Here is a 14695-nt window from a genome sequence, read left to right on the forward strand (position 1 = left end):
GCAGAGGTCCAGGGTTTGACTCCGACCTGTGACGATTTCCTGAATGTCTTCCCCCTCTCTCTCCCTTTTCTCACCTGTCCTGTCCATTAAAGGCAGAAAAAAACCACCAAAAAATAATCTTAAAAAAAAAATAGACTCATCATTTCCACAACTCTTCTGTTCTCGATTGCCTGTATTTATTCTTTTGCACATAAGAAAGCTGCAAACCTAAGCTGGATTCTGCCGGTTGAATGGTTGGTGCATTACAGCACTTTGCTGTCCATTAGCAACAATTATATCAAGAGCAGTTGCAGAAGAAAAGCAGCAGATGATCTTGCTTGTGTACATCTTCATGGATTCACTTTCTTTAAATGAATGCCACATTCTTGTTTCATTTATTTTGTGAATGTTTCTTCTTTGTTCACGTTATTTCCTACATGTATCATAATGTTGTAAAGCACTGAGTAAAAAAGTGGGAACACCCATACTGTGTGTGTGTGTGTGTGTGTGTGTGTGCGTGTGTGTGTGTGCACGTGTGTGTGCATGTGTGCTCTTACCAGGGCTCCACTGCTAAGCAGGATCATGAAGATGATGAGGGTTTCAAACCAGTTGTGTTCTACAATCAGGTAGCAGGTCTTCCTCAGGAACCACCAGTGTTTTCCCCAGCCGTGAGTGATGGGAACATCACAGCACTTGTATTTGGCCACACACTCTGTATGACAAAAAAAAAAACACAACTGCTGATATACACAGAAACGACAGATGCATAATACTACCAAGGACACAATGCAAAATATATCATATGCCATTAATATAGTACGTACAATGTTAATCATAATAATTCCTGTCTGGTCATTGGTGTAATTTACAACAAAGTCAGATAATAAATATCACCTACCATCTGTCCAGCAGGCTTCTGGGTCAACATACTCCTCCACTACCTCCACCACTGCAACGTCCTCCACATCAGGCTTGATGTCTATTGTGCTGCCTTCAGATGAACTGGTGTCATCCAGCTAGGACAAACAGAGGACCAAAGAGATCAGTTCAACCTCTGACTTTCTCTCTGAACATTACAGGCTCAGCAGTGAGATGCTGAAAGCATATGGACATGGCACAGTGCCAGAACAGCCATTACGATAAAGCCCCTTTGGGTTTATATGCATGACATGATTTATTGCAAGAGGTATACATGTTGTAGCCATGTAGTGCAGCTAGGTCTCCTCCTCCTGCCACTGCCTATTTTGGAGTTATTAACAGATTCACAAGGAAGTAATTAAACTGGACCCGCAATTGATTGCGCTGGCAACGATGGTCATTGTTATACATGCATGAATATAGATTCTTCAGTGATGAAAGGATTCATTAATTTGTGATGAAAGAATTAAACAAATGCTTGTACAAGCACAGTCAAACAAACGAGTCAGTTCAATACACCAAAAAGAAATCTGTTGTGATGAAAAATACAATCAGTATATACAATTTATAAGTAGTATATTTTTGGATGCCTATAACGGTTTTACTAATATGGTAGAAGAAGAATTGCTCTGAATATGAATTTCAGATTTATGTTAGGTATAGTAAAGAGCAATGCGAAATCTTTTATTTTTAGGCATTAAAACCACGGCTTGATAAAGTTCACCTGTACCAATAAATCATGTCATATCTCAACAATAGGACAAGGTGAGGCAGGGCAAACTAGTGAAACACCAGCATAACAGCAGCTAAATTGCAATTAAGTATACACACACTTGTGCACAATCACACTCAGCCAATTCAATTCACTAGAAGCTGATACTGCACTTTATAATCTTAAATCGTCAGCAAAGGACCACATTCACACTCTCTTCTGCTCCCTCTCTTTTATATTTCTCTCTAGTTTACCAAACAGCCAGATGGATCCATGCTTTTCTGATTGGCTGTTAGCAGCTCAGTCTGTGTCTACTCCCTCCCACACAAGATTTTTGTGTGATTGGTTGAGGGAGCCCTGTGGAATATGAACCTGGTGCAGGTACAGTAGTGATGCTGCCGCATTATCATCTTTCTTCCTACTACAAACCAGGTCAAGGTGACCCACGTGTCAGACTTCTCTACAAGCTTTGGGTCTGGCTTACCCTTCTCCCACATTCATATTATACAGTACACAGTATGTTTCTCTGTCTGTTGTCTCGTCTGAACTGCCTGCAGGTCTGCTGGGTCAGCACTAAGGCTCAGTGTTACAGCTCTCATGTCTAAATGGATGTTCTAAAATGTCAAGTGAACTAAATGTCTTCAGTGTGGCAGCTCAGACCAGTTCTGCCTAATGGATCAAAAGATGCCACATGGGCACAAACCCCAAAAAACACACATTCACACACGCATGCACTCCGACTTATTACATCCCCTTGAAACCTTATGTTACATCATGATTAAGTCACCTTTAGGTAAACATAACTGTAATAATGTAACCAAACTATCATTACACTCTTACAGTAAAGGGCATCACCACTGCCATCCCTCTAACATCTCTCCTTCTCATACTCTTACCAGTCCTTCCTACTCACATCTTTACTGTTCTCCACATCCGATTCACTGCTAAAGTCTTCCGTGTTAAGGTTTTCGAAGTCTGACTCGCCAACAGCGATGGGAACACAGACAGTGAGGTTGGGGTTGTGGATGAAAGACATGTAGTCCTCGTCAATCATATACTTTCCCACACTGCTCCCAATCCCGCTGGTGGTGCCATTGCCATTTTTAGCATAGTCCAGTTCACGGTTGATGTCCACTGTGTGGTTTGCAATGCAGTTGAGCTTCTTCTCGTACATTTCATCCAGAGGCTTCTGTTCATCCTCTATAGGCTGCTTGCAGAGTGAGAAAATAGAACAAACAAAAAAGGTTAGTGGAAAACAAGAATGCCATCATAGAACTCTGACTAAAATACAAATTTATATAAAAAGGTATAGTTCAAGTTATTCAACAACGAAAAATTGGTCATGTATATAGATGTTTGATTATATGTTACCTTTTTCAGCACTGTGGCTACTACAATCCGCATGTTAACCTTGAACCAGGCAATCCCTATCTTAATGCGGGCAACCGCAAGCTGGAGGTTGTTGGGTTCACCATCGTCATCTGTGGCGGCGAGGTTGTCTGCACTGAATGAGCTCAGCAGCAAGGCCAGGAACAGGTTCAGCACCTCAGAAACAAACACCATAAAAGCTGGAACCCATGCCCTCACAGTAAATGGATGGTTCACAACTGGAAAACTACAACGGGGCTACTATCATGCAATAGCATCTACACTATGTTATCTTTGTTTTTTCTTACCACCAGGTTTCCGATGACCATGACCATCATGAAGACGGTGAGGCACATGGTCTGTCCTGCCACCTCCATGCAGTCCCACATGGTTTCAATCCACTCCCCACACAACACTCTGAACACAATCAGGAAGGAGTGGAAGAAGTCATGCATGTGCCAGCGAGGCAGTTCACAGGTCAGGGCGATCTTACACACACAGTCCTTGTAGTTTTTGCCAAACAGCTGCATGCCCACCACGGCAAAGATGAAGACGATGATGGCCAGCACCAGGGTCAGATTACCCAGAGCCCCCACTGAGTTACCAATGATCTTGATCAGCATGTTGAGGGTAGGCCACGATTTTGCTAGTTTGAACACTCTTAACTACAAGAGAAACAGGACACGGGATTATTCCACAGTTATTCATATTAGGACAATGATCTAAAAGTGGTTGGATTTGAACTGACTCATGTTTTTTATTTGATTTTAAAATGTCACTGACTGAACAGTTTTACACAAAATAATGATGGTTTACTAGTTATAAAAGCTCTTTCGAGACTTAAAGTCAGCCCTTATTTGGAGCTTTAAAGAGAAAAAGTTTGATGATGATGATGATAATAATAAAGAGAAATCAGCTCTATGCAAAGTGTGACAGTTAAAAGATTAATATGTGTATAGTTAATCCTTTCAGCCTGTACAACCAGAAGAGATAAACAAATGCTGACATCCCTGTCTGTACTCTCTTCCACTTACCAATCGGAATGACCTGAGCACTGACAGACCTTCCACATCAGCCAGTCCCAGCTCAACTAAACTCAGAGTCACAATGAAGCCATCAAAGCAGTTCCAGCCTTCCTGGAAGTAGTAGTAGGGATCCATGGCAATCAGCTTGGCAAACATCTCCCCAGCAAAGATGCCTGTGAAAACCTGTGGATCCACACAAAATACCGCATAAAGTTAATGACAGAATGAACATCACAGTTGCGCTATAAATTTGGGACTGAATTTATAATTTCCCCACAAAATCAAATATAAGTAGGTTCCATGAAATGTTGTGATGTATTTCATGGTGAAACGGGATAATAAGGGTGTACACAGTGAGCAATGAATCTTAAATTTAAACCAATGGGATTTCAGTGGGATTTATGACCGCTTTATTTGTTGGACATTTGAGCTACACCTACCATATTGATGCAGCATGACGTTACCATTGAAGATACACTGGGAGATACACTTTCCAGAAAGAAACTATAGCAGTTACAGATGATTGCAGTTTTGTTTCATTAGACTGTGACATTTTAAAATCTGACTTTAAAATGTAAGAAATCTTTAATTATTCAAATTACTGTAAAAAGCTCCAACAATAATGCCATAATGGTATTAATGGCAAACTTAAAAAAAAAAAATTTCAAATCCTTTCTTCATTCTAGAAGACTTCAGAGAAAATTAAGTGCCTAACAAAAAACTCACTTGATTACATTACATTTGATTTGATGTAGTGCTGATTAAAAATGGATTGGGATTTGCTTTGAGTAAGGACTCTTCTGACTGGGCAAAGTCATAGAGCTGTGGCACCGTGTTTCAGCAAAACTTGTAAGGAGCTGTAGTATTTTAGCCTGTCCCATATCATCCACCCAACAGCTAATCATGTGCCCATTCTGTGCTGCAGAGAACACCCAATGATTCATACTGCACCAACCATCATGCTGATTTCTCTGACTTCAGTTCCTGTTTCACTCCTGACAGCATTCCAATCCCTATGACCTCATTTCCTGTCTTAGTACTGACACCATGCCAATACTGCTGCCCTCAGACAGCTGTGCTATGGAGATGTCTGACAGCAAGGGCAGAGCACAAACAAATCAAAATTCCTGCCGTACATTTGGTTAATATGTACTCTGCCAAATGAGTCCTGGACCGATAGGTGACTGCTATTTTTGTGTGTGTGTGTGTGTGTGTGTGTGTGTGTGTGTGTGTGTGTGTGTGTGTGTGTGTGTGTGTGTGTGTGTGTGTGTGTGTGTGTGTGTGTGTGTGTGTGTGTTTGGTAAAGTTGAGGTAAGCATGATGCAACGGAAGCAGGTGAGTGACCTGAGTGGGGTCCTATAAACACTATTGTGTGTGTATTCTCAAGTGCACATACCAAGTGATGCATTGATGTATTGGTTTGAGGTTATGTAGGTGGCAAACTGAACCTGCAATGCTTCTGTAACTCCTGAGAAAGATAATGAGGTTCATGCAGGCTTAAACTGTTACAAAGACAAATGGCAGTGGTACAAAAAAGAACAAAAGAAGAACTGCAGTTTCTCACCAGGTTACCAACAGAAAGGACCCCCTCAAATTCCTCAGTCATGGGGTAGTGCTCCATGGCCATGAAGAGGGTGTTGAGGACAATACAGATGGTGATGGCCAGGTCAACAAATGGATCCATGACAATCAAGTAGGTAATGTGCTTAATCTTCAGCCACAAAGGAAAGCACTCCCAGATGAGGAAGATGTTGGCAAACTTGTACCAACAGGGAGGACACTTCCTCTGAGACTCCTCCAACTCTGCAGGAAGAGATGAAGAAGACAGAAACGAAAAAGGGTAAAAAAACAAACAAAAAAACAGTGTCATTTACTCTCTCTTTACATACGACAAAAAACATGTCCATTTCAAACAATGTAACCATTACTGCCCACATACTTTCATGTATTCATTACATTGGCATGGTTGTTAAAGGAACACGATGACTTATTGGGACTTTAGCTTATTCACCGTAACCCCCAGAGTAAGACAAGTCCATACATACCTTTCTCATCTCTGTGCGTGCTGTAATGCTGTCTGATGGCTCCAGCATTAGCTTAGCCTAGCACAGATCCTGCAGGTGAATGGTTCCAACTAGCCTACTGCTTCAAATAAGTGACTAAATAACGCCAACATGTTCCTATTTACATGTTGTTATTTGTAGAGTGACAGCGTGTACAAAAAACAAAATAACATGAGACACAGCCATCTTCTAACCGTAAACAAACCGGGAACTATATTCTCAGGCGGAAGAATATAGTACTTGGGCGGAATGATTTGCTTTGCAACAACCTGTCTGAGAATATAGTTCCCGGTTTGTTTACGGTTAGAAGACGGCTGTGTCTCATGTTACGATGTTTTTTGTACACGCTTTACAAATCACAACATGTAAATAGGAACATGTTGCCGTTATTTTGTCACTTTTGTCACAATTCGGAGCAGTAGGATTACTGGAACCATTCACCTGCATGTTCTGTGCTGGTCTGATGCCACTGGCGGCGTCAGACAGCCTTACAGCACGCACTGAGATGAGACGGGTATGTATGGACCTGTCTAACTCTGGGGGTTACGGTGAATAAGCTAAATTCCCAATAAGTCGGCGTGTTCCTTTAAGCGTTGCATTCACAAGAGGGGGCTCAACAATTGGTCTTAGACAGACCTTCACTTTTCCTCCGCTACCGGGCCAACTCACATTTAATTCCCGTCCAATCTCCTCCCAGCTGTTCTATAGCAACCGTTTGTCCCTGTGCCCAGCGAAGTAAGTATAGATGTTAAATTACTAACTCGCATAGCTCCACCATTTTATTTTACATTTCTTCTTTGTGTTATATAGTTGTGTCTCGCTTGAACCACTGGCTACATTGGTTACATTGCCCCTGCGGTTTCCAGTGGTACGATTCTGTTTTGCCTGTATTCCTAAGCCTTCAGAAAACATGCAGAAATATGGACGATATGAACGCAAAGTACGCACCCTCCCTAATATGGACAGAAGGCTCCGTCCATATTAGGGCTTAGTCAACTAAGACCAAAACTATCTATCTGTTGAAGTGAGGAAAATCTTTCATCTTTCAGGCTTGAATTGATGAAAACTGACATGTTTGAACACTCACACACAGGTCTAACACACCTTTAGGGATATTACTTTGACTTGGAGCGTACCTATAAGTCATGTAATGCTTACATGACTTCTCACATGACCACACTCATAACAGTTGTTTCACAACCGATGACTCTCATCCTGTCGGTATTTTGTACTTTTCCACTGTCCCATACTGATGTAACCTGTCAATACCAGCTCATCATGTGGTAACAGTAAGGGTAATTGTCTAATCCAGTTTATGCACATATTGCACAGAGCACCATTGATTATCTAATCAGGACATAGCCCATATGTATGTGTTTATGCCAAGTCACGAAGACAGTGGAGGAGAGGAAGAAGACATGATAAGGGGGTTCCTGTTTCATTCTTCACAACCTTCCTGCTTTTCTGGGGTTCATGGAGCAAACCCCACCCATTCTGAAGACGCAGAGGAGGACAACGCCCAGAGGGAATAAATAGGGACTGAACTGTTCAGCATTTGCGCATAACTGGGAGGCACGAGGAGGTGTCAGTTGTGTAGCCCGCATGTAGGCCTACATGTGTATTTGTATATATTTTAAAGTGCTGTTACTAAAGAAGTGTTGACTTTATTCTATCGTCTCAGTAATTTATTTCAGTCGACTGGTTAAGTGATCATCAAAATATGCTTAAGAGGGATAGTTTAGAGTTTAGAGTGTAAGGCAATTGGAATCAGAATCTGGGGCCTGAGGTTTCAGATCTTATTTTATTCCTCTTCACTGTCGACTAATCGACTAAGAGGGGGAATTCATAATTCATATACGTATCTACCGATGAGTATAAATGAGCCTTATGTCACCCAAGTAAAATGTTTCTTTTTCAATTTTATTGTGTCTTCCATAAACTTCCTGGTAGGTAACAGACACCATGTGTATCTGGATGCCTTGTCTGCATCAGGAAAATGTCAATATGAGGTTTAATTGAAAACAGTATCTAGTGCAACATTTAGACCACAGCTGGCTTGAACTGGTATCATATCTCATTTAGGTGAAAACGAAATGCAACTCATACATTTCTTACCCACAAATGTTTGTGAGTAGACAGTATGTATATGTATAACAATAACACATATTTAACTACAGGTGTAAATGCAAGGCTCATTAAATGTTTTAGTCTGAATAATACAAATCATATTTTGGTACATGGTCTAAATTCAAAAGGTCAAAGGAAAAATGTTCAGTGTCTGTACCCTCTAAGAGTGTGTTGGTGACTACGCTCATCTGACTGTTGGCACGGTCCTTTCCTTTGAAGGAGGAGTTGAGCTGATCCACAGATACCATGAGAGAGCCAGAGTGCTTCTTCTTAATCTCCACGTCAGTAGTCTGTACTCAGAGAAAGACACAATGTCAGTGAGAGGTAGTATACCAACAAACATTACATATTAAAACTCATGCTCTTAAGCTATCTAAACGATGAATTATGCCATAGGTCTGCCCAGAAGATGAAAAAGCACTAATGTGATGAATGCAGTTTTTCACTTGAGATCATTAAATCTTTTTTACAATGTATGATTCCCCAAAATACCTGATTTGTTCATTTTAAGCATTTCCTGGAACATATCATACAACACACTTTAAATTCATACTGTCAATTCTCAAATAGTTGCCTTAATTCACCACAACTAAGGAGAGAACTAGGACTTTAATGCAACAAAACTATTATTTGAAATAGGACTTTATATGTTATTTCCCCTGCTTTCTATGCATTACATTTTAGTAAGCAACCATTATTGATGTACTGGCTTTTATTTGAGAATTTACCGTACAGTTTCCAAACCATTCATCGCTTACTGTACATAACATAGCTACAACCCTAAGTAACCAACATTAAACTGCATGCAATGACATGCATGTCAAGAACAGGGGGGAATTCAAGACATAATTTGCTGCTACACCATGCTACATTTTAAGAAAAGAAAAAATGTGAAAGCAGGTAGATTGAGAATAAAAGAGGAGTCCACCATGATAGCTGGAATGATTATTATTATTATTATTATTATTATTATTATAGAAAAAAGTTTCTGATTTGATCTTGCGTCCATCGAGTTGCTCAGGAATGATTACAAGAAGGAAAGAGAGGGAGGCAGAAAGACAGTGAAAGAAAGAAAGAAATAGAGGGGTAAATAAAAGCAGGACTAAAAAACAGTGTGGGCATGGACGTGGAAAGCCCCTAAGAATGAAAGAAGCAGAAGTTGTTTTTTTCTTCCTGTAAAATGTTTTGATAGTTTTGTTTTTAATGAATGACAATGACTGTATATGCTTAGGTTTGGTGAAAGAATTGTTAGGATAACTACGGGAGGCTGATATCATGTTGCATTATTGTTAGATATTAATCAATGAAATGATCATCATGATGCTGGTAAGGCATTGAGGTCGTGGATATTGTTTCAGCTGGTTAGTGCCTTTTGGAGCTGTTAAAAAAGGTGCAGCAGAAAAAAGGGCATTAGATCAGAGTGGGAAATCTAAATGTCAGCATAAAATGAAACAATAACAGAATCTAGATATTCAGGGGAGGAAAAAGGATCTACTGAGTTTAGGGAAAATACGATCAAGAGCCAAGGGAAAAAGGTTGTGAAGCTGCAGAGGCCAGGGCCACCACCATCATGCCTAAACTGTATTGGTGTCCCATGGACGTCCTTACACTGTCATCAGTGGCTGCCTTATCTATTTTCACCTCAGGCAGAAGCCGTCTGCCGGGCCCAGGGCCGGTGAGAGACACCACGCCATTGCAGTCCACTGTGCTGTTCCTCTTCCCTCCAGAGTGGGGTGCCAGCGGGTGGATGCGTGATGAGCCTTGGCTGTAGCCACTGTAGCTGTTGCGGCGGTAAGGGATAAACAGGGAGCCTCGGCGGTCTTCGCTCTCCTCTACTGTACTGTGCTCATCGTCGGCAAACTCGTTTTCTGAGCCCATGTCCTTGGAACGGCCTTTGAAGCTGAAGATGCTGCTGCGGCTGTTGTGGCGCGACATGAAGGGAGAACCTGGGATGCTGAGTAGTGACTGAAGAGGGAGAGACAGATACAGAGGGGAAGAGTTGAGGAGTTATTAAAAACAGCAGGAGTTACTCAATGTATAAATAAAGGGGACAGACAAGGTTAAGAGGGTAAGTGGGGCACATACTGTAGTTAACAATAAATAAACCAGAGGACAGATCTAAATAAAAAGAAAATAAAGGATACAGGCACACCAAATATATTACTGGCTTTAATGTTACATACAGATACCAAGGATATTACAGGAGTTTCCTTGTACTTAACCAGGTGTTTATCACAAAATGAGTGACACAACAATAATAAAGAAGAATGAATAGCTTTTGTCTTAATCATGCTCAATTATTGTTATAACATGATAACCGCATTAATGTGATATAAGGTGGGAATGAAATTATGCAAAATTATAGTTCAGATGCTTTCATAAATTTATTGTCTTTTCCTTGCTATTTTTCTCTTTGTTCTGTAAAGATGACCACAAGACTCCAGTAATTATACTTGTGGGAACACTACACAATTCAACCAATAAACTGACCATGATCTATAAGACAAACAATTGAGAAGATGTTCTCCTTGTTTAGGCTTAGCATATAGTTAAATCATAAATGAAAGAAGAGGACACAATTACATGCATGCCTTGGAGATGTTTTGATCTGGAGCATAGTTGTTTTGTTCTATGCTCACGCGCAATATTACTATGCAGTTTAGTTTTGTCCTATTTGGTTCCACAGAAAGCATTCAATGAAAGCTGTTTTTATCACATAACTTGTCTCCAAAGTTCAGCAAATAATTATGACACTGGGGCAGGCAACATACAAAAATTAACTTTTTTAAGTTCCTTTGTGTGCCATTGTTCCCTAGTCTTAAGCAGTCAAATCATCTTACTGGAACTGCTGGAAAGATCGTTTGTACAAAGCATTTGAGAGTAAACTGGCGTAGGACGAGGGACTGGTCAGTGAGTGTAAGCAAGGCAGTTGGACAGCAAGGTGCAGCGCAATCTCTAGCCAGAGCATAGAAAACGCCTCCGCATCTGGCGCGTCAGGCTTTATCCCAGCAATGTATCTTGATTGAGCCAGAGTAGTGGTGACCAGGAAAGACTGGTTGACAACCATTATATAATTGGACACAAACAGCATTAAGGCCCTGACGGTCAGGGCCTTGATGCTGTTGGACCAAGTAGGGCCAACAGTGAGCGACCGTCGCCCTAGTTTGTGCGGTGTGTCCCGCACGGTCACCATGCGTCGTCCTTTGTCTGCCTTTTTTTGGCCACGGTCGGCCAAGTGGAACGTCGTGGATATAGACTGGTATCACAGCAACTTTTGTGTCAGGTTTCCCTTGTTGAATGAGGAATAGATTACCGCCTCCTGCTGGTATGGAGAGTTATTTCCTCTCATGCAGGCGCAGAACGTACTGGATGCTTGGCTGTCGGCTGTAGTCTCTGCGGTGTTTTACAGTGCTAATTTTTGGCCAAGACAAAGGCGATGTGGGAGTGTGAGTCAACGCCACAGTCGGCCTTCGTTGGCACTAGTTCCTGGCCATCGGCTTGGTGTGTCAGGGCCTTTACTTGAAGCCTGACAAGATATATTTCCGGGTGATATGTGATCCCGCAATTCTCGTCTGGTCTCGTGAAATCGCAAGAATCCAGCTGCCAAGCAAGGTAATAAAGATCCACCAGACAAGAATGAAGTTTCTGGCAGGAGCAGGAGGACCACAACACATATCTCTGTCATCTTGTTTTCTCTGGCGATGAACATGATTGCAAAGTCAGCGGAAGGCCCAACAACCAATAAAGGCTCTTATGAAGGACCTGACATTCAAAACACATCTCATACTAGGCTGTCGATGGATTCTGCAGGGATTTGAGAAGCTAATAAGATGGGCCCAGGTGACATTCAAACCAGCCAAGTCTAGATCTCTGGTGCTGAAGAAAGACAAGGCTGACGTTCTTCACCATCGCAGGCACCGTGGTTGCAACCAGCACAGAGAAGCCAGTGAAATGCATAGACAAGGTGTCTGACAGCACTCTGAGGGATCCAACATCCATCCGAACCAGAGAGCTAGCTAACAATCTATGGACTGATCAATCCGTGGCTGTACCAACAAGGAATTCTGTCTAGAATCATGTGGCAACTCCTGGTGTGCAAAGTGTCAAACTAAACCACTAAAGCCTTGGAGAGCTATCTTGAAGTCAGAGCAGTGTTGCAGTCTACAGGCAAAGCAACAAGCTGCAGCTACCACTCAGATCTCTGAATGAGGAATTCATGGTGACAAGGACCAGAGAACCACAGCAGTACCAGGAGTGAAGACTGGAAGAAAGTGTCAAGTAGAGAAGGTGGTCCAGCCAGCAGAATCAAGGCTGGTAAGAGTGGTTACCCAAAGCAGAGCCAGACTTGGATCCTTCCCAACCTCCAATGTCAACAACAGGGAAGCATCTTTAGTCCAGGGGGAGGAGAGGGCAGCAGTGGAGGGAGAGAGAACCTGCAGAATAGTGGCAATGAAACAACATGGCCTGGTCAAGATGGAATAATGCTCTGGAGAGGAAGGTGACCTGAGTTAAGCTGTGGAAGGCCAAACCCCACTGTATCAAGTTTTATTTTTTATATTGTTTTGGTTATAGGCAGGACAGCTGTAGATAGGAAAGGAGGGAGAGAGGGGGAAGACATGCAGCAAATGGCCACAGGTCGGACTGAGTCTCTGCATATGGGCGCCCGGCTCAACCAGGTGAGCTACCCAGGCGCCCCGTATCAAGTTTTTTTGTCCAGGCAGTGTCTGATGTGATTTCTAATCAATCAAAAATCCACACATGGGGCAAAGCAGAGTTACCAGCATGCCCACTGTGCATAGAAAGGGGAACCCTAGAACAGATCTTGAGCTGCTGCTCCAGAGCCCTGGCAGAGTAACAATACCGCTGGCATCATGACCACCATGACCAGATCTTGAAGGTCATTGCCCAAGCCATCATCAAAGCCGCAAAACAGCCAATATCTGCTAAGAAAAATACCACCAGAATCCTGGCCTGGACTGGAAGCTGTTTGTAGACCTGTGGAGGTAGCGGAAGTTCTATCAGCATATTGCGACCACTCTGAGACCAGATATTGAACTGCTCAACAAGTACAGGCAAAGTTGGTGGAGAGCAAGGTCTGCCTTTTGAAGTTGGATGCAGGGGCTTTGTGGCCCGATCTCTGCCTAGACCTTACAACACACTAATCATTAAGAGAGCAATACCACAGAAGCAGCAGAAAGAGCCTCAAGATGCCATTAGGAATTAGGAGGACAAGCTGAGGCCAAACTACCTCAGCTGTGTCACATGGGGAAGGTATTGCTGAAAGACCCAAAACACCCAATAATTCTTTCAACATCAGTAAAAATGTGTTCAGGAGCATCAGTAGATGTATCTGCATAAGTCAAACAGCAGTCTGCCTTTACTGCATAGTTTTTCTTGCTATCTTTACCTGGTTCATAATGGATGTCTTCCTCCCCAGCCGGCTTCCTGGGAAACGAATGGTGCTTTTCTTGCTGCCATCGTCTGACTCAGACTTAACAACCTTCTCACTGTCTCCCTTCTCTTTCTCCTGCTCTTTCTGACGCCATTTCTTCTTGCGATTGCGACGCTCTTTGGCACTCTTGGAGCTCAGCTTGGACACCTCAGAGGAGCTGCGGGACAAGTGCCCTCCTCCTTCATCCTCTAACGCAGCCTCTGACACCGTGCCTGCAGATGTCGCCATGGCAGCAGCCTGAGAAGAAAAAAAAGACACATGATAACTATAAACTATGAAAAACAGGTAAAGGTGTATGTGCGTTGGCGAAAGTAAGACCAACCTGTGTTTCATCCTGCTGCCTCTTAAGCTGTTCCAGCATGGCCTTGAATTCTGCCTCTTTCTGCTCCGCCTCCTCAATAGTGGCCTGGTTCTGCTCCTCATAAGCCATGGCCACCACAGCCAAGATGAGATTCACCAGGTAGAAAGAGCCCACAAAGATGACCAGCACAAAGAAGATCATGTATGTTTTCCCTGCAGCTCGCAGAGTCTACACACAGATAAAGCAGAGAGCAAATCAGAGATTTAGAATTATTTAACATGGAAATTACAGACATATTGTCAGATTAATAAAATATATCTGGTCCAATGCTTTCTTCAGTTAAACCTCCACACAGGACGAATCAGAGTGCAGGAATTCCCAGTTTTAGACACACACACACACACACACACACACACACACACACACACACACACACACACACACACACACACACACACACACACACACACACAGTGACTGGCCAACAGTGATTTGCCAAATGAAGTGAATCTATTATGGCTGCCTGGAGGAGGAAGAGGAAAGGAAAACTAGTGAAGGGTCATGGCAGTGCAGTTTAATATTGACGCTATCTGTGCATGTTATAGCACTAAAAAGGCAGAGATGTAATACTGGTTCAGTGGTCTCTTAAACATATTGGCAAATAACATGACTGTTCTAAAGGTCATTTAACAAAAACAATCCAATTTTATTCATTCCTTTATTACAAATGCAAATAACAAAATTATTCTT

General features: G+C 42.3%; 1 protein-coding gene across 8 annotated transcripts in view; it reads right to left on the reverse strand.

Moving 5' to 3' along the window:
- The window catches only part of scn8ab (sodium channel, voltage gated, type VIII, alpha subunit b), a 57139-nt gene that overhangs the window by 16804 nt on the left and 25640 nt on the right, over nt 1-14695 (reverse strand). For 3 of the 8 annotated variants that reach the window (XM_039797374.1, XM_039797376.1, XM_039797375.1), the window contains exons 10-20: nt 13967-14173; nt 13600-13881; nt 9801-10157; nt 8350-8482; nt 5567-5805; nt 4012-4185; nt 3286-3642; nt 2981-3154; nt 2523-2819; nt 878-995; nt 537-691 (exon numbers count right to left, since the gene is read on the reverse strand). In XM_039797374.1, the coding sequence (XP_039653308.1) occupies nt 537-691; nt 878-995; nt 2523-2819; nt 2981-3154; nt 3286-3642; nt 4012-4185; nt 5567-5805; nt 8350-8482; nt 9801-10157; nt 13600-13881; nt 13967-14173 (2493 nt within the window). The remainder of the gene's footprint in view (nt 1-536; nt 692-877; nt 996-2522; nt 2820-2980; nt 3155-3285; nt 3643-4011; nt 4186-5566; nt 5806-8349; nt 8483-9800; nt 10158-13599; nt 13882-13966; nt 14174-14695) is intronic. The other 5 variants (XM_039797380.1, XM_039797381.1, XM_039797378.1 and 2 more) reach the window with 3 other exon arrangements.

Source organism: Perca fluviatilis, chromosome 4 (assembly GCF_010015445.1).
Source record: "Perca fluviatilis chromosome 4, GENO_Pfluv_1.0, whole genome shotgun sequence".
Classification (NCBI taxonomy): domain Eukaryota; kingdom Metazoa; phylum Chordata; class Actinopteri; order Perciformes; family Percidae; genus Perca; species Perca fluviatilis.